Genomic DNA, 23,341 nt, shown 5'->3' with positions numbered 1-23,341 from the left:
TGAAGCCCCGTATCGGGGCGTGTGTCGGTTTACTAGAGTCACGTGACCGATGACAAATGAAGCCTCACTTTCTGTCAAATCACGTACACGTTTCGCTTTGGGTGTCAGAAGGCTCGACCTCCAGATCTTATTTAATGAGTCATTGTTGCCTCAGTCTGGTTGGTGTGTTTGTTAGGAGAGTGCTGTACTTTGAAAGTTAATCAATATATTACATTTAAATAACCAACATTTATTTTTCACTACTTCGGCTATTATTTTTTGTTGTTTTTGTGTCTTTTTGTTTTTGTAAAATCTTTGCACTTTTTGGTGATTTTAGGTAATTTGGTGTTGGTATTTGGGTTTAGGGTGGGATTGGGGGGGAAGGGATAGGTTGTTGGTGTTTGGTGAAGGGTTTATATTTAGAGCAATGGCAACAGCCAAAAATAATAAATATAATTAAAAACTGTAGGCTATCACCTTTCTGTCATTCCTACAGTTAAGCACTATCAGTAACAAGTGTCATAAGCACATTTAATAACAGATGATCCTATCAGACAATGTCCTTATTCATTTTGTGTGTGTGTGTGTGTGTGTGTGTGTGTGGAGAGAGAGAGAGAGAGAGAGAGAGAGAGAGAGAGTAGGCCTACATTAAATTTTGTTGAATCATATAAGCTTATATTATATTTTATTGTCACACTTTAATGGGAAAATGAATTTATTTAGGCTAATGAACAAATCAGACACAAACATGTAAGGCTTTTATTTGTACACATAACATTGAAACTATGGAGTGTGTTGTGGTTGCTTCATCTGCCAGAGCTTCTTCTAACACAGGCTTCTGGCTGCTTTATGTTAAATAAGCACCAGATGGCGCTGTTCTCGACACTCTCGAAGCTTTGAATCTTTTCCCGGAACAGTCAGGGGAAAGCCTCAGTGATTCACGAGGCTTCATTTCCCCATCCCTAGCAGCTGTTACGGATCAACTGGGGATCATGTTAAATGGGGACGCGCGCGTGCACGCAGATAGTTTTACCTGGATTTCCAGCAGATGTTTATGGGATGATTATAGTCTCAAAAAGATTAACACGTGTAAGCACACTTATCAATGAACTTGATACATGTTGCAGAAATGTTTTATCCATGCCTTTCAACTTGCGTGTGCAAAATTCAAAATTGAATGAATGTGAAGCAATTTGTACAAATAGAGACATTTTTGTGAATACAAATGTTTTCCTTTGTATTAGTGTATCATAGTTTGCGCATGCAACACAGAAGATGTGCATGTGTGGATCAGGTGACACGCGTGCATTCATTGACGTCTTCTCTGAGTCGATCTCATTTGATTCATTTGGATTTTGAGACTTTCTTTTCGCGGTTTTTAAGCATTTCCCAACCCACACACAAACAACTACAAATGAATAGGCCTGGTGCTAATTATTAATGTGTGCACAACTATCCATCTATTTGACAAATTCACAAATGTGCGTCGCTACATTTAAACTAATACAATACAACTTGTGTGTGCAAAATCCAAAACCACATGAATGTGCAGCATTTTGTACAAATAGAGACATATTTGTTAATACAAAACCTCGATTTTGTATTAATGTGGGCCAGAATTTGTGCATGCAACAAGTAAGATGTGCATTTGTGGATCAGGTGACACGCGTGCATTCATTGACTCGTTTCTGAGTCGATCCTATTTGATTCATTTGGATTTTGAGACTTTCATTCCGCAGGTTTCGCCTTGCAAGATCCACACACAGCTGTCTGAGAAAACCTGCTACCACTAGATGGCAGTATTCTGCTAAAACAGACAACGGCAGCATAATAAAGCGTTCTTCACCATTTAAGACGCTTAATGAGAGTGATATTGAAGCACCAAATTTAGTACACAATATAGTCCTACCTTATTAATAAAGCATACTTTATAGAGGCAAACAGATTACATCAGATTATGAACAACACCCACAGAAAACCATTATAAAACGCTTAACGTGCAATCGCGCGTTGCATGTTCAATAAGGTGTAGGCCTATAGGCTACTGAGTTTAAATATCACCGTCTTACTGCATTGACATTAAGCTTTTTCTTTATAATATGCTCTATGGGAGGAAAACTATAGAGCCTACAGACAAGAGCCTATATGAACGCGACGCGCGGCGTTTCATGTTAATGGCATTTCCCTTCCTGAGCCTATTAAAAAGAAAAAGCTTAACATGAAATTATGCAGTTGCTTTTAACTTTGCATGTGTATGAGAGAAACCGTCCGAGAGCTCAGTGAAGTACGTTTTAGGTTTGATATTCGCCGCATTTTCTAAAGGGACCATCTGCAAATTCCACTCACAGTCAAAAAATATAAACGTCCAGTCATACATTCAAATGAATACTTCCAAGGTTGTGGTAAATACCTAGTGTGCAGACTGACTTAGCCTAGTGTATGTCCAGCCAATATCCCGATTGAACAGTACGATTTTTCAAATTAGCCTACTGTAAATTGTTTTTCTATTCATGTTCCAAAGGTTGTAGTATACGTTCCTAGTGATAGTCGGGTGAAATGTTGCATTATTCACCTGTAGTAAGTCACCAAAAACCTGTTTGGTTAATTACAGTAATTTTTGTTTAAAAAAATATTGTTTACTGTAAATAGGCAAGGGAGGTATTTGGACAATTTCACCTGTAAGCCAGTCTAGTCACTAGGAACATACTACAACCATTTTGAACATGAAAAAACCCTTTACCCAGGCTACATACAGTACATGAAGTAATTAAAGTAAGAAAGTAATTAAGTACATTTTATTTATAAAGCACATTTAAACATAGCAGGGCTGCCCAAAGTGCTGAAAGTGCTGAACAAAGTAAAAACAAATAGAATAAAACATAGAAACAACCAAACAGAACAGGCAGAAACAGCATCAGGAGATAATTAAAATGCCAGGGAATAAAAATAAGTTTTCAATTTAGATTTAAAAATAGCAATTAAGGGAAGTATTGTCCAAATATTACTTGTAAATCAGTCTTACAGGAACCTTCTACGAGCTTTGGAATTTGAAAATGTCTGTTTTTAAATATTAAAAGTAATTTGAATGAAAACAAATGATATGTTTTAACGCATGCAGTGGAATTGGCAGACGTTCCCTTGTGCATCATGAGCCGTGGTTAGCGCGTCAAAGCATTCTCATGTACAAATATGCAGCTATACACACGTAGGGCCAGTTGATTTTCAATTAATATTTCATGTCGATATACAATGGTTGCATATAGTTAAAACTAATCGTGCTATAGACTAGCCTATAACAATGGCTTAAGGGTCAAGGGAAAACAAATGTAGCCTACTACTGTGAAAATCGTCTTTAACATTTAAAAACAGACATTTTCAAATTCCAAAGCTTGTATAATATGTGTATTATGTGTAGTCAGATAAAAATAAGCATATAATATGAACGCAACTGCGAAACATTTTTTTTTTTAGTTTTTTTTACAGGAAGGGAAATGCCATTAACATGAAACGCCGCGCGTCGCGTTCATATAGGCTCTTGTCTGTAGGCTCTATAGTTTTCCTCCCATAGAGCATATTATAAAGAAAAAGCTTAACGTCAATGCAGTAAGACGGTGATATTTAAACTCAGTAGCCTATAGGCCTACACCTTATTGAACATGCAACGCGCGATTGCACGTTAAGCGTTTTATAATGGTTTTCTGTGGGTGTTGTTCATAATCTGATGTAATCTGTTTGCCTCTATAAAGTATGCTTTATTAATAAGGTAGGACTATATTGTGTACTAAATTTGGTGCTTCAATATCACTCTCATTAAGCGTCTTAAATGGTGAAGAACGCTTTATTATGCTGCCGTTGTCTGTTTTAGCAGAATACTGCCATCTAGTGGTAGCAGGTTTTCTCAGACAGCTGTGTGTGGATCTTGCAAGGCGAAACCTGCGGAATGAAAGTCTCAAAATCCAAATGAATCAAATAGGATCGACTCAGAAACGAGTCAATGAATGCACGCGTGTCACCTGATCCACAAATGCACATCTTACTTGTTGCATGCACAAATTCTGGCCCACATTAATACAAAATCGAGGTTTTGTATTAATAAATATGTCTCTATTTGTACAAAATGCTGCACATTCATGTGGTTTTGGATTTTGCACACACAAGTTGTATTGTATTAGTTTAAATGTAGCGACGCACATTTGTGAATTTGTCAAATAGATGGATAGTTGTGCACACATTAATAATTAGCACCAGGCCTATTCATTTGTAGTTGTTTGTGTGTGGGTTGGGAAATGCTTAAAAACCGCGAAAAGAAAGTCTCAAAATCCAAATGAATCAAATGAGATCGACTCAGAGAAGACGTCAATGAATGCACGCGTGTCACCTGATCCACACATGCACATCTTCTGTGTTGCATGCGCAAACTATGATACACTAATACAAAGGAAAACATTTGTATTCACAAAAATGTCTCTATTTGTACAAATTGCTTCACATTCATTCAATTTTGAATTTTGCACACGCAAGTTGAAAGGCATGGATAAAACATTTCTGCAACATGTATCAAGTTCATTGATAAGTGTGCTTACACGTGTTAATCTTTTTGAGACTATAATCATCCCATAGATGTTGAACGGTGACAGATTCGTCACAGCGAATCTTTCACTGAGCAGATTTAAAAGCTTTCAACGTTATTGGTAAATGTTTGTATCATATTAGGACACTGTTGTTTACTCTGTCGCTGCTCCGCTGAATGTTTCAGACGCATTTAAGGGAAGTTTTAATGTGTTTTAATTTCACGACACAGACCACGCCCACATTATTTTGTTACATTCGTTTCAATGAAATTGAATATCTGATGACAACTGTAAGTAGATTAAATAAATTATGCTATTGACATTGTGTCTTTGCAGTGCATGTGTATTCGCAGATTATTGTTATGATGCCAATTTGTGGCTAAAAGGGATGTCAAGCATTTATTTATTATTTATTTTAATGTTACTGAGGAATGAGTTAAAACAGAAAGCATACAGTAGGCTAGACTCCATAAATGTTCCTAAAAAGTGTTGAAAATTGAGAAGCCATAGTTTATGGATCCAGTGAATTACCCACAGCATGTATTCAGGGGAATGTTCAACAAACATATTCATTAGCTAACAGGTATGAAAGTAACAATAAAAAAAGGAAGAAAAAAAAAGAGGAAAAAATAATAGGCAAATGTGCATGCATGCAGGACAGCTGTATTTGCCAACAGTGGAAGATCTGACCACACAGTCCCACCTTCCACATTCTGAACATTCAATCTAAAGAAGGGAGAACAAACTATAGACTAAGTTACATGTTAATGAAGAACAGTTACTTGTTTTGCAATGTATACATTTTTCTTACCCATTGGCCAGTTTGGCCTTCATACCTATGCTGCTCTCCATCTAATGTAATCATGTTGTATTAGTAAATAAATGTCACAGTTGTATTATCTTTTTAAGAACAATTTAACCATCACCCTTCATTGTGAAATTTTCACATCTCCTCTTTATATAATCACGCTCCTTTCTTGAGCAGCGATCGGGATATTGGTTATCCTGCAAAGTTTTTGATTTGTCTAACTTTAATTGCATCCATTTGCTGTGGCAGTATATGGCCTAACAACAATGACACTTCATTTATAGACCTTTTAATCTGTTCCTAATGGTTAGCAGACAACAATAATGAAAGCACATAATGTGATGGATAACAAGTAAAGAGAATATGTTAATGAGATTCATGGTACCAGTCAAATGAAGACTGGCATAATTTAAATTTATATTACATAAAAATATTGTGTCATATTTCATATAGTGAATGTTGAGAAGAAGATTCTTACACGTCTTCTGAAGTGCACTGACAAGTCTGTTCATCCAATGAAACCGAAATGCCCCATGTTAACATAGGCGTGGTTTCTGAGCTTGACACTTAAGTACGTTAAACTTATTTGAAATTGCGTCAAATACGCAGGAATACACACTTCAAAAACAAATCGCTTTATTATGCATACCAGTGTGTATACAACTGGTGAAACATACGTTTTTAATCATGGATCCGTGAAAAATGGCTGCGACGAATCTGTAGCCGTCTAACATCTGCTGGAAATCCAGGTAAAACTATCTGCGTGCACGCGCGTTTCCCCAGTTAACATGATCCCCAGTTGATCCGTAACACCGGCACAAGAAAAGTTATAAGTGCCAGGAAAAACCAGAGAAAACCGTAACTCCACAAAATATCCATTCCACTATGATGAGTTACCTATATAGTTTTACAAACAAAACGCTACAAAGCACTAGAAAAACATAAAAAAACACACACGTAGCGGGAGCTGCGGCAACAGGCAGCCACTCGAGCGGCGCCGGAAGAGTGTACTCTACTGCAGCACATGTCTTTGTTCAATGTGGGGGAGACACTAAACCACAACAAGAGCCTGACAGACATGGTCAAATTTGCAAATCTTTTAGGATATTGCCCGGACACAATTGATACAATTATTAATCAGTGGAGGTCTATTCACCTTCAGAAATGGGAGGAAACAACAAACACATTGGCATTCTGGGCTGAAGTTATAAAGTACAGAGATTCAGCTGGCATAAACGCATATGAAGACTTGGCTTCTGCTGCAGTTTCTTTTTTTGTAAAAATACACAGTTGATTTGTAAATGTGCACAGGTTTTTTATTTTTTTTTGTAAATATAAACACAGTTTGCTTGTAAATGTGCCCAGGTTTGCTTTTGTTTTTGTACATCTGCACATAATTTGTAAATGTGCAGTTTCTTTTCTTTTTTCTTTTTTTTGTAAATATGCACCTAGTTCGTTTGTAAATATATGTAATTAATTCAACCTAAAGTTTACCTTCTAGGGGCAGATTATCCTTAACGTCTCTGACTGGAACTGAATATCATTGTTGTGGCTTATAGGCATACGATGTGAGAGAATAAGAAACACATTCTGTGGAATCTAATTGTCTCTATGAGTTATCAATGTACATGTAAATATAACTGATAATATCACAGCAGATATGCTGTCTTCAACTTACATGTATAGTGATTTTGTACAATGACGTCGAGGTTACAAATCTGGAAATTTGTCAGTGCTGTGGAAGTAACTGCTGGTTAACATGTAACATTAGCCTAAGTTCCGTTCCGTTGTCTAACAGAAAAGATGTAATTGAGAACAGCTTTACTGGACATTCGGCTATATACTTATATAAAAACAGTATGTTAGCACGGTTTAGGGGAGATAACCGTTATTATAAACTGAAGTACCGATAAATTAGGCAGAATGCAAATACGACGCGATGACGTCATTAATATGCTAATGACGCATGGCGTCACCTGGCAACATTTAGCTACTTTTCAAGCAGGCTTTAGCTTCTTTCCATTGAAAATAGTTGGCAACACTGGCGGTGTGAACGCACAGTTAGACTAAATCTGGGCGTAGATTACGCGGGGGAGATTACTTACATGTAGATTACGCGGGGAAGATTACTTACATGTAGTCTAGCGAGAGCAGAATAGAGAACTTCAAGTGCAAAAAAAAGGTCACTACCTAAGAGCATGATTAAGGACATAACTGTTGAATAAAACGGACAGACTTCTTTTTGGTATTCACACCAAAACGCAGTTTATTGTCAATAATAGTCCTAAATATTTATAACTTTCCACACACTCCACCTTCTCACCTTTAACCCTCTAGACGCCACGGTCGAGTTTACTCGACAAGATGCGGCACTGAATAAACCGGCCGATTCTGTCAAATAGGGTGTCAAATTTCATTCGACCTCCCCTCCACTAGATGGCAGACATGTCATACTTCATCCCCGACTCAAAAAAACGTCATGCTTCTATACAAAATCTTCGAGCTAGAGCGCATTGAAGTGCAAACAAAAACGGAGCTAGTGTGCGAGTGAGCCATTTTATCAGAGCAATATTGTCAACGTCAGCGAGTATTTGCATTAGATTATTATTATTATTATTAATATTATTATTATCTAATGGCATCAATAAAGCTTACCCGCAATGAAGTGTTGGGTCTTCTATTCGCGGACCCTGATTCTGAAGGGGAATATCTGCCTTCAGAAGATGACGGTGATTCTGAAAGTGAAAGTATAGCCCTACACCAAGCACAAACGGTGAATCCTTTGCCTAATATAGATGGTCCTTTGCCCAATGTCAGTGGTGGGAACAATGTTTCCCGGGGTCGGAGTGTTCATCGCGAACTTAGCAGGCGTGTTAGTGTTGTGGGGAACGAGGCGGGAGATTTTTACTGTGCTAGCCATGTGGCTTTGTCTTCTGACCGTGTGCCTCTCTGCAATCGCGGCGACAGTATTGTGGTGGAGACTTTGTCTAATGCCACTGGGTATGTTAGACGAGGTCGAAGTATTCATAGGACAGTTAGGGGGCAACGTGGAGGCAGGGTGGGGAGTCGCAATGACAATGACAGTAGTCCGAGATGTGCACACTCGGCGCGCGCGAGGCAGATCTGGCCGCGCCCGCGCTGCTCGTAGCAGGAGCAGAGGCGGTGTGACACGGGGCAGAGGGGCTATTACTGTATGCATAGTCTATCGCAAGCTGATGAGAATGCCGGCTTTGAGTACTTGGCCAATGAGGATGAGTACCAAAGTTGGATCACGCCCTTTGATCAGCCAATTGGATATCTGGGGGAAAGAGAACTCTCCAATGCCAATTCGCCCCTAGATTTTCTATCACTCTTTCTCTCTGATGATTTCTGGAATTTATTTGTAAATGAGACAAATCGCTACGCCCATCAGTTTTTAGCCTCCCATCAACTCCAGCCACACTCCAGATTTCATCAATGGTCTGACGTAACTGTCAGTGAAATGAAAGCCTTCTTTTCTCTGCATTTGAGTATGGGTCTGGTAGAGAAGTCAGAATTGGAGGATTATTGGGCCGAATATTGGCCAACAGCAACACCTGGATTTGGCAAGGTGATGTCCAGGAATAGATTTGAAATGATTTTGTCTTTCCTTCACTTCACCAATAATGAGGAGTGTGTTGACAGGGGTCAGCCAGGGTATGACAGGCTATTCAAAATCCGCCCAATCATCAATTTGGTCATCCCCCGGTTTTCAGCAATGCATGGTCCATCTAAGCAGCTGTCACTGGATGAAATGACCATTGCGTTCAAAGGGAAATCAACCCTAAAAATGTACAACCCAAACAAACCAGACAAATATGGCTACAAAGTATTTGTTCTGAGTGAAGCCAAGTCAGGCTATGTGCTACAGTGGTCCATGTACACTGGACAAAGTAGGCCTAATGCCAGTGATTTCGGTGCTACACACCTTATTGTCCGTGAGCTGATGGCCCTGTACACAGGGAAAGGGCATGAGGTGTACATGGACAGCTATTACACCTCGCCAGCCATAGCAGATGAGCTGGCAAGCAATGATTCCGGTTTGTGTGGGACTGTCAGCAGTAAGAGGAAGGGGATGCCAAAGAGCCTCACCCGTGAACAGTTACCGTTGAGCAAGGGAGATGACCCAGTCTTCATGAGGAAGGGGAAAATGCTAGCTTGTGCGTGGCATGATACAAAGCGCCTCACAATGCTCTCTACACTGCATTCCAACATATGTGTCAGAAAGCGCATCAGGACCAAACACACTGATAGTGGCTATAGGGAGATAAATAGGCCTGTTTGTGTTGATGACTACAATTTGTTCATAGGGGGTGTCGACACAGCAGACCAGAGAATGAAGACCTACCTCTTTCCCCATAGGTCAAGGAAATGGTACAACATGATTTTCAATGCCATTCTCAGTGTAAGCATGGTGAATGCCCACATCATTTACTGCCGCTGCACTGCTGCTCCTCACAAGCCCCTGAAAGTCTTCATGCAGGATGTCATCACTGCTTTACTGGAAGGCTTCTCCAGGAAAGAGAGCAACAAAGGCCGAAAGTCGTCCTCACTGGGAGACTTGACACAGAGACTCACTGAGCGCCACTTTATCTGCCAGGCTGATGGTTACCCAGATTGTGTAGTTTGTTCTGATCGGACCCGCCCTAAAGGCCGCCGTCAGACAAAATACATGTGCAGGCAGTGTGGGGTGGGTCTTTGTGTTGTGCCTTGCAATGAGAGGTACCACACCATGAAACACTACAAGAAATGTCACCTGGATGGATAGGGAGTCATTATCTCTACAGCAAAAGGCCTGCTACATAAAATCTTTTTTTTTTTTTTTTTGTCTGCCATTTATTAGTAATGATTTACACTGATGATTTACTATCTATTTCCCTGACCATTTAGTAGTGTACAATATGTGTTCTTTTTTGTGTGTTCATGTCCTTGTGATGTGTGCGTCTTTGTCAGCTAAAAAAAAACAACCAAAAAAAAATCAACAAAATCTCACTCATGATCTGTGCCTTGCCGTGGCGAGGGAGCTTTTGAACTAAACAGGTCTTGTCTACTTGTGTTTGTGTGTCATATGAACAATATATGTGCCCCATACATGGAATCAGAGTGCCTAATGTATGTAGTAAATGGAAAATCTCTACAGCAAAAGGCCAACCGCTACATGCATTCGGTTTGTTTCTACCATTTATTAGTAATGATTTACACAGTTTTTTTACTACTTACTATTTACCTGAGCATTCAGTATTGTGCAATATAGCAAACAGAAGGTGAGGGACATTTTGGGGGGAAATAAGTGCTGCATTTTATCATTTAAACATGTGACTTTTCATGAAAATTCTATAATCCAAGATGGCTGCCACCATATGATGTCATAATATGCAAATTAGATGGGAAAATGTAATCCCTACATAAACTTTGGGTCATCCTTAATATTTCTCTAATTTACAGAAAGTCTCTTTTAAGATACAGCCTTTTGAAATTAAGATGTCAAAATCAAACGTTTTAGGAAAAAACCTCTGGCGCCTAAAGGGTTAATGAATGTATACTGGGAAGAATGAGCTTCAGTTCTGAAATTAATAGTCATATCTTTGGTCTTAGATACATTCATCTGCAGACAAGCATCACCACATCATTTTACAAAGTCATCAACAACTGGACCATGACAAGTTAAATATTTTTCGAAGTTGTAAAGACTCTCTGATCCATTTTCTCTTGCCCGGGTATGTTTTTCTGATATGTTGACGCTTGACAGGAACTCCGCATCCACAACGATTACGTATTTCTGGTTATTGTGAGAAAGGTCTATTGTGTTGCACAATGATGAATGTAATCAAAGGCCTTCAAATTAGAATAAAGATGGTGATTGTTAATGCTGAATTTGGATTTTCATGCATTAACAGCCACTATATCTGCTTGAATCATGCAGCGTTGTAGCATGTAGCCTACATGATGTTTACCATATATAATTCGGTAACACTTTACAATTAGATAAAAAAAAAATTGTAGACAAACTTTAAGTCGTCTTGAAAAAGCCTAACCAGAAAGTTTGAAGTAGTTTTAAAAGCTTGAAGTTTGACGTAGCCTACACAAAAAACAGTTTGAAATATGTAAACAGTATAGTACAATATACAATACTAGGCTATGTGCAGTATAAAGTACAGAACATCTGCATTTCTTTTTTTATTTATTTTTTATTGCTTTAAACATAAATAGCATATTAAGTCAATTAAGCAAAAACCTGTCAACAAAGGTGTGCCAAAAAAAAAAAAAAAAACTGGTATAAGACTTGCCATTCTGACCCCTCACTTTTGAAATGATAGCTACACCCGTCTCTGACTTACTACTGTACTGATATAAAATTCTGCACTAACCTTCGACCGCTCTGATGTTCAAATCTTCTTAGAAGTAACAGCAAAAAAAATTTTTTCATGAATAATATATGTGATTTAAGACACTGATACTATGACCTATTCAACATCTAAATAATATAACAATAAAACCATTCAAACATACAATGTTTAAACCTCTTAGAGCTGCATAAATTTCACAGATTTTCATCTTAACCTGCAGGAGGAATTTAATACAGCACTGACGTCCTTACAAAACAAGCTCAAACATGGAGAAGAAATGAAGAAAAAGTGTAATGAAACAACTGAACACATCAAGGTGAGGATATAAAGAGTTAAATACTCAACAATCACACACAGAGTTTATTATTGACATTAGTGGAGTGTGTGTTCATACAGCGCTGACTGAAGTGAATGTGATTTGATTTCAGTCTCAAGCTGAGCACACAGAGCGTCAGATTAAAGAAGAGTTTGAGAAGCTTCATCAGTTTCTCAGAGACGAAGAAGAAGCTACAATCACTGCACTGAGAGAGGAAGAGGAGCAGAAGAAGCAGAGGATGAAGGAGAAGCTGGAGGAGATGAACACACACATCTCAGCTCTTTCACACACAATCAGAGACATGGAGGAGATGATGAAAGACAATGACGTCTCGTTTCTAAAGGTGACAAATCAATCTGGCTTCATTCTTTGTGTAGAAAACAACTTGTATAGAGAGACTCATTGACACTGGGAGTGTTTGATAAGATATTAAAATGTTTTCAAATTCTATATTTTCCAGAACTATAAAGTCACGATGGAAAGGTGAGTGAGCTGCTCGTATCTCTTCTCTCAGTGGATCTGAACTCAAATTCACTGCAGTTCTGACTCCTGAATGTTCCTCAGAGTCCAGATCTCACAGCCGGATCCACGGATGAGTTCTGGAGCTTTGATTCATGTGTCGCGTTATCTGGGTAACCTGCCGTTCAGAGTCTGGAAGAAGATGCTGGAAACTGTCCAACACAGTGAGTCTCAGCAGATTTGACACCAGTGCAGAAGATAGTTCACATATAAACACACACAATATCAACATCTGATAGAAATATATTAAATAATCACTTGAATTTCTAAGTGAATCTGACCTGTATTTCAGAAAATCATCAGATCATTGAGCGAACTCATAATGAAAAGTCTATTCCTCATGATCTATGTTTATGTATTAGGATACAATAGTGTTTATGTATTAGGATACAATAGTTATTGAAAACTGATATTAAACCTGGAGCCTCAGTCCATTCTGACAGTAACTGAGAGAGACCATTGTTATGATAGCATGATTTATGATCTCTTTCAACAAAAGAAAAATGTTTTACATTTCTAATACTTCATATTTCATCCTCTAATCTGATGGTGGAAAGTAACGAATTACTTATATTATGTAATTGAGTAGTTTTTTTGTGTACTTCGACTTTTTAAAGTAGTTTTTTTCTGTAATTTCACTTATACGTTTTGTTTGAAGTATTGTTCTTCGCTACATTTTAAATCATATCTGTTAATGAGTAAAAAAAAAAGAATTCTTATAAAGCGAACCATGGCCAGGCCGGAAATAATTTGGATGTAGAAAAAACGTGTGGTTGTCCTCGAGGATAGATATCCAATTAGCAAAAAATGTGGATGCAAAGTGGCTGCAAAAAGAGGAAACAAAGAACACCATCTCTCCGCGCAGATAAAGGTATGTCAAGGTGGGTCATTCCTGGGATTCGGTAATATTTCAGTCCCCCAGACTTTTTAAAGTGGTGGTTCACCAAAATGAAATACTAACCCTCTGGATTCTGAAGTGTTTTCTGGGCCCTGGAGGTGTTCTGACATGCTCTGACATTTGTGCTTATTTCTGTTACTTGTGACATTTTCATGGCTAAAGTCTGATTACACTGTATTCAGCACAAACTCTGCTACAATAATATATCAGCAGCATGTATGTAAAAGTTTGTAGTTTTGAGATAATGGCGTTTATGCGTGGTTTGTGAAAAAAAATAAAAATAATTGTCACTGAAATAAGGTCATGAAACCCCTACTGATTATTTATTCACAAGACTTTTGAAAATTGTATCACGTAGCCTAGAATATTTGCTCCAAAACTATAAACCAAATATACACAACAAATGACCAAAAAAGCACATTATTTAACACACTGAACTAAAGACAGAGACTTAATCAGTCACACACCTTTGTTTTATTATTATAACACCAAGGTGTTTGATTTTTCACTTTACCATGTTAATGTACTCATGTGAATGTTGAAGTCAGCAGGACTCATCAGTGGGGCATCTGGTCTCTGTAAAAAAAAAAAAAAAAAAACGCTGTGACCATGCTGATATCAAGAGAAGCTATAGGGCTGCACGATTTTGGTAATACATTTTAGATTTTTCTGGTTAAAATTGCTTTTTAAAATTTACAAAACACACACACACACACATATATATATATATATATATATATATATATATATATATATATATATATACATACATGCAGTGCTGCATAAAATAATAATAACAATAGCAGGCGGCCTATCAATCGTTAAAAAGGAACACTTCAGTAACACTACACAAGAGAAAAATATATTGATTATCATATGTTACTTCTAATGTTTACAATCGTTATGACGTTATGAAATGAGATTGGAGTAAAGACATGAAGCCTAATGTTTGGTGCGTTTTGCTTTTCAAATGCACAGCGCAACTGACTGCAGAGTGCAGAGAACATTTACTGAAGCGATCGAGCCACTCCAAACTATGAAACATTATTGTTACCATATTATACAAATCTACGTTTGAGCAGATATCCACAAACACCGTAGTTAACAGTAAACCCGGGTCTAAACATTATAATATTCACCATATTAGAGTAAACACTCACACTAGCCTACTTTTATATCATGCTGTGTTTTATTATCAAACTTAAAAACATCCTCGTGTCGTACATGAATATAAATTTCGCATTGAAAGATAGCCTGCCTGTCTATAGTTCATATTTCAACATTTCTGTCAATTTCATACATTTTAGTCTAGCAACAGTTCAACTGCAATATGAAGTTTATACAACAATAACATATAATTCAGAATCCATTTCTTACCTTAAAATCTTTCTTGTCTTCAAATCGTGTTCTTCTTCTTCTGAGGTAAATCCAATGTTTGCTCACAGCGTGTCTTCCAAACTGGACGAAAAGCAGAGACTGATGAAGTTTGGTGCTTTGTTTTTGAGGTAATGAGCGCGTTCGCATTCCTTAACGTGGAGATTTGCATGTCAGTCTCTTTTGCGCGCGTGGGCGTGGTCACATTAAAACTAATGAGCAAGGGTTTGAGAAACTGAACATCTTGTTGGTTTTTGCAGATTACTTAAACAGAGAATATTTGTTTTCATTTTGAATCCGATCATTTAAAAGTACACACATAAATGTTTATAAAGATATATGGCTCATAAATGTGTGACAAGTATTCGCTGAGTTTTGTTTCAGTTTATAGACATGCTCAAGAAAAAAAAGTTCACTGAGACGGAGAGGCAGAAAGCACACCCTGTTTTTTTTCTTTATTTTACAAATGCACAATGTTTTGTTTTGATTGACACATACAAAAGTAGACATCTCACAGATTGTTTTTTCATATTTCTTTTTTCTGTATGACAATAAATGACGGAGTAATTTAAGTTTATTGTGCTAATATGTGAAGAAAATCCAGCAAACGAGCCGGCGCGTTTTCCGACCCCAGAGGGTTAAAAGATAAAGAAAAATATTGCATTAATTTTTATTGGTGATGGTAACTCACAGTAAACTAAGCATTTTGTCAGGTCCCTTCCCTGGTACTTCACTGAATTTGTACTTGGAAAACATTTAACAAATTGTACACAGCATCACATTTGGTTGGCAATGTTGTAAGTATTTATTTGTGTTACTTTCTTGTGAAAAAAAAAGAAAAGAAAAACGCAAGATATTTGATAAAAAAACAAGACTATAAAGTGATGTCCCTCAGTCTGAACTCAACCCCATCACGCCAACTATTCTCCACTATAATAATTTAGACTCCACCCATATGTGACATAATTTACCAGAAATTACATCATTCAGGTCTTTTTAACAGTGTTGCATAAGATGGTAAGTAGTATCATACTTTTTATTAATATTTTTGAGGCCTATTATAGTCAGGGGAGGGCACTGTCTATGGAGCTAGAATTTTGTCTTTATTACATGCGAGAAAATAAATGATCTGAGAGAAAAAAAAAAAGTTTGAGAGAAAAAGTTATCACACTGATAGCAAAAAAAGCATTTCATGAGAGAAAAAAGAATATTTGAGAGAAAAAGTTTTCATACCAATAGCAAAAAATAATAATATTTGAGACTAAAAAGGTTTTGAGAGACAGTATTTTCTCATAGAACATAAAAAAATATACATTTTAAATTTTAAAATTATTTCTGAGAAAAAAAAATCTCTCTCAAAATACTTTGAAAAAAAACTCCCAAATATATATTTTTTGCTATCAGTGTGAAAACATTTTCTCTAAAAAAAAAGTGTTTCTCTCAAAACGCTTTTCTTTGCTCTCGATGCAATTTCTTGCTCTCGTGTCAGGATTTTGCTTTCACTGTGAAAATTGTGTCATGAGCGGGGCCACGTTCCTATTGGCCAGTCGGGTGAGCATCGTCTTGTCTTGGGAGTCGAACTGAATCATTACACCATTGTTCGGTTCACCGGCATAGATGCCGCCTGAGCACGGACACTCCAATTTTTGGGTAAGATGATGACACACACAACTCGATGGGTAGCTGGCTGAGCAAGTTCAGCATCACTGAAGATTAAACATTAAAAAATATCACTCATATTCATGAATGAATGTGTATTATATTATTAGCTTGCTAATCGTTAGTAAAGCTAATCGCTAATTAGCCATCATGCTAGGTAAACTTGCAAACTCACCTGGTTTATACTATTTTTAAATCAAATGCCAAATGAATGTTTTGATTTAGATAGTTTAACTGTAAGTGAAGTTTTCACTAGTTTCGTAGTTCACTGACAACCGGGGCTATGGATAGGCAGAGGTGAAGAGATGGGTCTTGAGGCGGGACTGAAAGATGGTAAGGGACTCAGAGGTGCGGATCTCAAGGGGAAGGGAGTTCCAGAGCCTTGGAGCTGCCCTCGAGAAAGCTCTGTCCCCAAAACTGCAGAGTTTGGACTTGGGGATGGATAGGACACCGGCTGAGGTGGATCTGAGGGACCGTGAGGGTTGGTAGGGGGAGAGGAGGTCAGTGAGGTATGATGGGGCCAGGTGGTGGATGGCTTTGTAGGTAAGAACCAGAATTTTGTATTTGATCCGGTGGGAAATGGGAAGCCAGTGCAGTTGTTTTAAAACTGGAGTGATGTGGTGCCAGGATTTGGAGCGGGTGATGAGTCGGGCGGCTGCGTTTTGGACCAGTTGTAGTCTTTTTATGTAAGTTGAGCTTATACCAAGGAGTAGAGAGTTGCAGTAGTCCAGTCGTGAGGAGATGAAGGCGTGAATGAGTCTTTCAGCAGCAGGGGGTGTGAGTGAGGGTCTGATTTTAGCAACATTGCGGAGGTGAAAGAAGGATGTTTTAATGACCTGACGGATGTGGGGCTCAAGGGAGAGCGTTGAATCAAAAATCACGCCAAGGTTGCGTGCCTGGGGAGTTGGGGAGACAATGGTGCCGTCGATGGTGAGAGTGGGGTTATTGGTTTTGCCGAGTGTGGATTTGGAGCCAATGATGAGGAATTCTGTTTTATTGCTGTTGAGTTTGAGGAAGTTCTGTTGCATCCAGATTTTAGTAGCTGACAGACAGGAGTTGATGTGGGAGAGGGGAGGATTGTGGGGGGACTTTGTGCTGAGGTAGATCTGGGTGTCATCGGCATAGCAGTGGTAATTTAGGTTGAAATGGCGAAATATCTGACCAAGGGGAAGGATGTAGATGATGAAGAGGAGGGGGCCGAGCACGGAGCCTTGGGGAACGCCTTGGGTGACTGTGGCTGTGGCAGAGGTGTGGTTATGGAGAGAGATGAAGTGGGATCTGTTGCAGAGGTAGGAACGTAGCCAGCTGAGTGCAGTGCCTTCGATACCAAGGTTTTTAAGTCTGGTGAGCAGAGTGTTATGGCACACGGTATCAAAAGCTGCACTCAGGTCGAGAAGGATAAGAATGTTGAGGGAACCAGTGTCAGCAGAGGTGAGGAGGTCATTGTGGACTTTGAGGAGAGCGGTTTCTGTACTGTGGAGGGGGCGAAAAACAGATTGGAGGGGTTCATATTGATTATTGGCATGAAGATGGGTTTGTAGTTGTGAGGCGACTATTCGTTCCAGGGTTTTAGACAGAAAGGGGAGGTTGGATATTGGGCGGTAGTTGTTGAGTGAAGAGGGATCCAGACCAGGTTTCTTGAGGATTGGGGTGACAGCAGCAGTTTTGAAAGCAGAGGGGACAGATCCAAGGGACAGTGAGGAGTTGAAGAGGTTAGTGAGGTAAGGGCAAAGGACAGGGAGGCAGAACTTTAGGAGTGGAGTTGGGAGGTAGTCAAGTGAACATGTAGTAGGTTTGGAGGAGCTGATGAGTTTGTAGATTTCAGGAGTGGTGACCAAGTTAAACTGGGAGAGGAGGCAGTGTGGAGGAGGGTGAGTAAAGTCAGGAGGGAGGTGGGGAAGGGCGGCCATGTCCGATGCTGGAGTAGTTACTGGGAGGTCGTTTGCAGAGGATAGAGACTGATAAATTATGTTGATTTTTTCAGCGAAAAAGTGAAGGAATGAGTTGCACAGATCAGGAGTAGAGGTAGGGAGGGTGATGGTCCGAGGCTTGATGAGGTTATTCAATATGGAGAAGAGGGTTCTAGGGTTTTGACGGGTTGGTGAGGATGCTGGAGAGGTAGGCAGATTTGGCAAGAATGAGGGCGTCTTTGTAGGAAGTGAGGTGGAGTTTATAGGCTTCATGGTGTACTGTAAGAGCTGATTTTTTTGTCAAAGTTCGAGTTGGCGACCAGTTTGTTTCATTTTTTGGAGTGCCGGTGTGTACCAGGGTGACGAAGTGTTAAAAGTGACAGTTTTTGTTTTGAGGGGGGCCAGAGTGTTAAGGGAGGTACACAAAGCAGAGTTGAGGTGGTTTGTGAGATCATCAGGTGAGGTGAGGGTTGGGTCCAGGTGGAGAGTGGTGGAGATCAAGTCAGAGAGATGATGGGAATCAATAGATTTAAGGTTATGGAAGGTGATTTCTCTGAGGAGGCGGGGGCGTGGAGTTGGAGAAGGAATGGTGAACTGTATCAGTTTATGATCAGAGAGGGGAAAGAGGCAAGGATGGAGGTCGAGCACTGGTTGGTTAGTGGAGCAGACCAGATCGAGGATGTGTCCTTTTTCATGGGTGGGGAATGTGACATGTTGAGTGAGAGTGAAGTTGTCCAGTAAAATGTTGAATTCCGATGACAGCTTGCAGATGGGAGAGTCTATGTGGATGTTTAAGTCACCGAGTAGCAGCAGATGTGGAGAGAGAGATGAGGCTAGTGTGAGGAGTTCAGTAAAATCAGAGAGGAAGGAGGGATTTGGTTTCGGTGGCCGGTAAATGAGGATAACTGTCATGGATGAAAGAGCTTTGAAGGCGAGATATTCAAATGATGAAACTGAGGGGAGAGTGAGTTCAGTGATCCGGAAGATCTGATTGAAAATAACAGCAAGACCACCTCCAAGGCGGGTGGGGCGCGGTTTGCAGATGTAATTGTAGCTAGTGGGGGATGCTTGGTTGAGGGAGAAGTAGTCATTGGGTTGTTGCCAGGTTTCAGTGAGCAGAAGGAAATCCAATGTGTTGTCAAGGATTAATTCATGTAGAGCAGGGGCTTTATTGTTAAGCGATCGGGTGTTGAGTAGGGCAAAGTTGGCATGGTGAGAGGGTGGAGAGATGGGTGCAGGCTGAAAAGATCTGAGGTTGTCCCAGTTAACAGTGCGTGTGTGATGGTAATGCAGTTGAGGAGGGACAGTGAGTTTATTTGCGTATGATTGGAGAATATCTGTGCGAAAAGCTCTGTAGTCCAGTCCGGGATTTCTGTGCAGCCTGTCGGTGCGCTCAGCACTATGTGATCCAGCGGGGGAAGCGTTCCGATGACGAATATCTGTGCGAGAAGCACTGTATTCCAGTCCGGGTTTTCTATGCAGCCTGTCGGTGCGCTCAGCACTATGTAATCCAGCGGGGGAAGCGTTCCGATGACGTGGGAGAGGTGTGACGGAGCGTGCAGGTGACCAGATGGATGAAATGGATAGTCCGTGGTGGAAGTGAATAAACAGCGCCAGCGTCCTCTCACGTCCGCCCTTTTCGAATGAAAATGTATTTCAAGTCAAGTTTTTCTTTTATTTTCTCGCATGTAATAAAGACACAATTCTAGATCCATAACTGTCAAGCTTAACAACTCAACCCCATCACATAAAAATGAAGATGGAAAATTATATATTTTTTTTATTTTATTTTAATCCATAAGTATATACAATGTACTTGTTTCATTGCTGCCATGTATGGTCTACTCTCCTACACTACAAGACGAGCCATCGGCGTAGATTACGTGGGGGACTAAATGTAATTTCGCCACCCGCACTTTTTCGTAGGGCAAGTGTGTTCACGACAAGTTGAGGTTTTCGGGGGCCAATGTGTATACACAGGCACGGATTAACGCACGGGCCTACTGGGCACTTGCCCAGGGCACTGGGCCAGCAGGGGGCCCTGTCAAATTTACTGTGTCTATTCTTTTCAAATAAATATTTAATTTTTATTTTTATTTTCAGTAAAATTGTGTTAAATATTGAGGAATAATGTGATTTTTTTTTTTTTTTTTTTTTTTTTTTTGCAGTTGCAAAGTATTAACTAGTAAATAAATAAAATAAATCATTTTAATGTATTGCTGCGCTGTTGAGGGACATCTAGAGGCGAGTGAAAAGCATTGCGTAATATAAAAGTCACGCGTAGAAGACGGTTACTCAAAAAACAAAAACAAAAATGAGTTTAAAACCACAACCAAGTGGATCAATGAAAAGAAAGCACAAAAAGGACAAAGAAGCAAGAGAAGCTCAATTACTACAAAAGCAACCAACAATCTCCAGCTTTTTTAAAAATGCAAACACTGTTGATGCTAACAACAACAACGTTTCTGCTGCTTCAAGTGAAGATGGCGCTAGCACAACTAACCGTGATAGCAGTGATACTGAGCCGGCCTGTGAATACTACAACCCGCCGGCGCCGCGGCCGCCACAACCACCGTCACCATCACAATGTCCGGATGATCACACTAAGAGTAAGACAGATGATGATGACCACCTGTTTTGGGAGACAAACAACGACCCCGCATTGTGGGGAGATATAAAAAGGGATTCGGTGAGAAGTATTCTTATTAACAGAGGGGCTGCCGCTTTCCATAACCGAAGCTCAAAATATACTTCTTCCGTAAGGGATAGTGGTCTGGGTGGCAAGACTCGCTCCCTTCCAAATGATTTATTAAACACTCACTTACCAAACGGCCAGATTGTGTCACGAGAGTGGCTTTTATACTCTCCATCAACGGGACAGGTGTTCTGCTATTCTTGCAAACTTTTCTCGTCCAAAAGACACGCCTTTACAGATGGATTCAGTGACTGGAAGCACCCAGAACGGATTTCTGAACATGAGAGGAGCCCAGGCCATATGTCCTGTATGCTAGCCTTATTACATAGATCTAAAAACACTCAGGCGATTGACTCAGCTCTGGTCAAACAAATTGCTGGAGAGAGGGAATACTGGAAAGAGGTACTGAAACGTGTGGTGGCAGTAATACAAATTTTAGCCGAAAGAGGACTGGCTTTCAGGGGGGAGGATGAACTCCTAGGTTCGCCTCACAATGGAAACTATCTAGGAATTTTAGAGCTGATATCTCAGTTTGACCCATTTCTATCAGAGCATATTAAAACACGCGGGCAAAAAGGAAGGGGAACTGTATCTTATTTGTCATCAAGTATATGTGAGGAGTTTATTGATGTATTGGGAGAAAAAACTAAACAAGTAATCGCGAATGAATTAAAGGATGCCAAATATTTTTCAGTAATCGTTGACTCAACACCAGATTTGTCCCACATAGACCAGTTAACATTCATCTTCAGATTCGTCAATGAGAAAGGGAATGTGCTAGAACGATTCATAGCTTTTGAGCCCATTTCATGTCACACAGGTGAGAGTTTGTGTGATTACGTCATTAAAATGGTTAACAACCTTGGCTTGGACATATTAAACTGTAGAGGCCAATCGTACGATAATGCGAGTAATATGTCGGGCAGATACAATGGACTGCAGGCTCACTTAAAATGGATAAATCCATTGATCCATTACATACCTTGTGCTGCAAACTCATTGAATTTAGTAGGTGTAAGCAGTATACACAGCAGTCCAGATGTCGAACAGTACTTTAGTCTGCTACAGTCGTTGTATTCATTTTGTTCTGCATCTACTCGCCGATGGGCAAAAGTGTTCAAAAAGACAAACTTAACACTTAAGCATTTGTCTAATACTTGGTGGAGCTGTAGGGCTGATTCGGCCAAAGCTCTCTGGCAAAATTATAGTAATATAAGAGAGGCCTTGAACAGTATAGCTGCAGATGAGAACGAAAAAAGGGAAACACGCAACGAAGCATCGGGACTGCGCGCAAAGATGGACAATCTGGAAACTGCATTCATGGCGCACTTCTGGAATACTATACTCGAACGATTCAACGTGACCAGTTTATGTCTACAAAAAAGTGATATGGACCTTCGAACAGCGATGCGACTGCTTGAATCATTGCGTGAGTTTGTATCAGCTCAGCGAGAACTATTTGAACACTTTGAGAGGAGTGCTTTAAGTGTGACAGGTGTATGTCAGTCTTATAAGCATGACGTACAACGCATCAAGAAAAGAAAAACTTTTGCTGACGAGACCACAGATGGTGATGCAGGCCTTAGTGGAAGCCGTAAATTTCAAGTGGACACATTTAATGCTACCATTGACAATCTTGTCAACTGTCTTGATCACAGAATGGATGCCTATAAACACATGACTAGTCTCTTTGGTGTTCTATTCGTGCCAGACTCAGAATCTGACAGCAACATTATAACAGGAGCCCATAACCTTTCTGCTGCTTACCCTGATGACTTGAACAGCTGTCTTGCTGATGAGTTGATTCAGTTCAGATCTTTCATTTCATTGGAGCCGGACAGATCACCCTCAAAAATGCTGAAAACAATTATTGATTATGGACTGCCTTCGGTTTTCCCCAATGTTTATGTTGCCCTAAAGCTTTTCCTCACCCTGCCAGTCAGCAACTGTGAAGGAGAACGTTAATTTTCTCTAATGGCAAGAGTAAAAAACGAACTAAGAAGCAAAATGTGTCAAGGACGTCTAAATTCACTGTCTTTAATGGCCATTGAATGCGATCTTGTGAGGGAACTGGATTTTGATGATGTTGTGGAAGCGTTTTCTCTGAGGAAATTGAGAAAGATACCCCTCAGCTAAGGTAAATTTAAACCAACTTTTTTGTTCTAAGCTAAATAGACCATTTACGCAAAAAACGGAAATACGTCAACGAAGCGTAAACCCAGTTCCGGTATGAGTTTTTTTGGTGGA

The 23,341-nt window shown here is 39.6% G+C and overlaps 1 protein-coding gene across 2 annotated transcripts in view; it reads left to right on the top strand.

The window, feature by feature from the left end:
* Window positions 1-23,341, top strand: part of LOC311303516 (zinc-binding protein A33-like) — an 81,873-nt gene that overhangs the window by 41,430 nt on the left and 17,102 nt on the right. Inside the window, exons 2-5 of one of the 2 annotated variants that reach the window (XM_084430039.1) lie at window positions 11,944-12,039; window positions 12,152-12,382; window positions 12,500-12,522; window positions 12,604-12,722. In XM_084430039.1, coding sequence (XP_084286165.1) covers window positions 11,944-12,039; window positions 12,152-12,382; window positions 12,500-12,522; window positions 12,604-12,722 — 469 coding nt within the window. The remainder of the gene's footprint in view (window positions 1-11,943; window positions 12,040-12,151; window positions 12,383-12,499; window positions 12,523-12,603; window positions 12,723-23,341) is intronic. The other variant, XM_084430038.1, reaches the window with a different exon arrangement.

The sequence above is a fragment of the Rutilus rutilus genome, assembly GCF_951802725.1.
Source record: "Rutilus rutilus genome assembly, chromosome: 14".
NCBI classification, from domain to species: domain Eukaryota; kingdom Metazoa; phylum Chordata; class Actinopteri; order Cypriniformes; family Leuciscidae; genus Rutilus; species Rutilus rutilus.
Note: the sequence above shows the minus strand (reverse complement) of the source record. Positions and strands in the feature narration are given on the sequence as shown.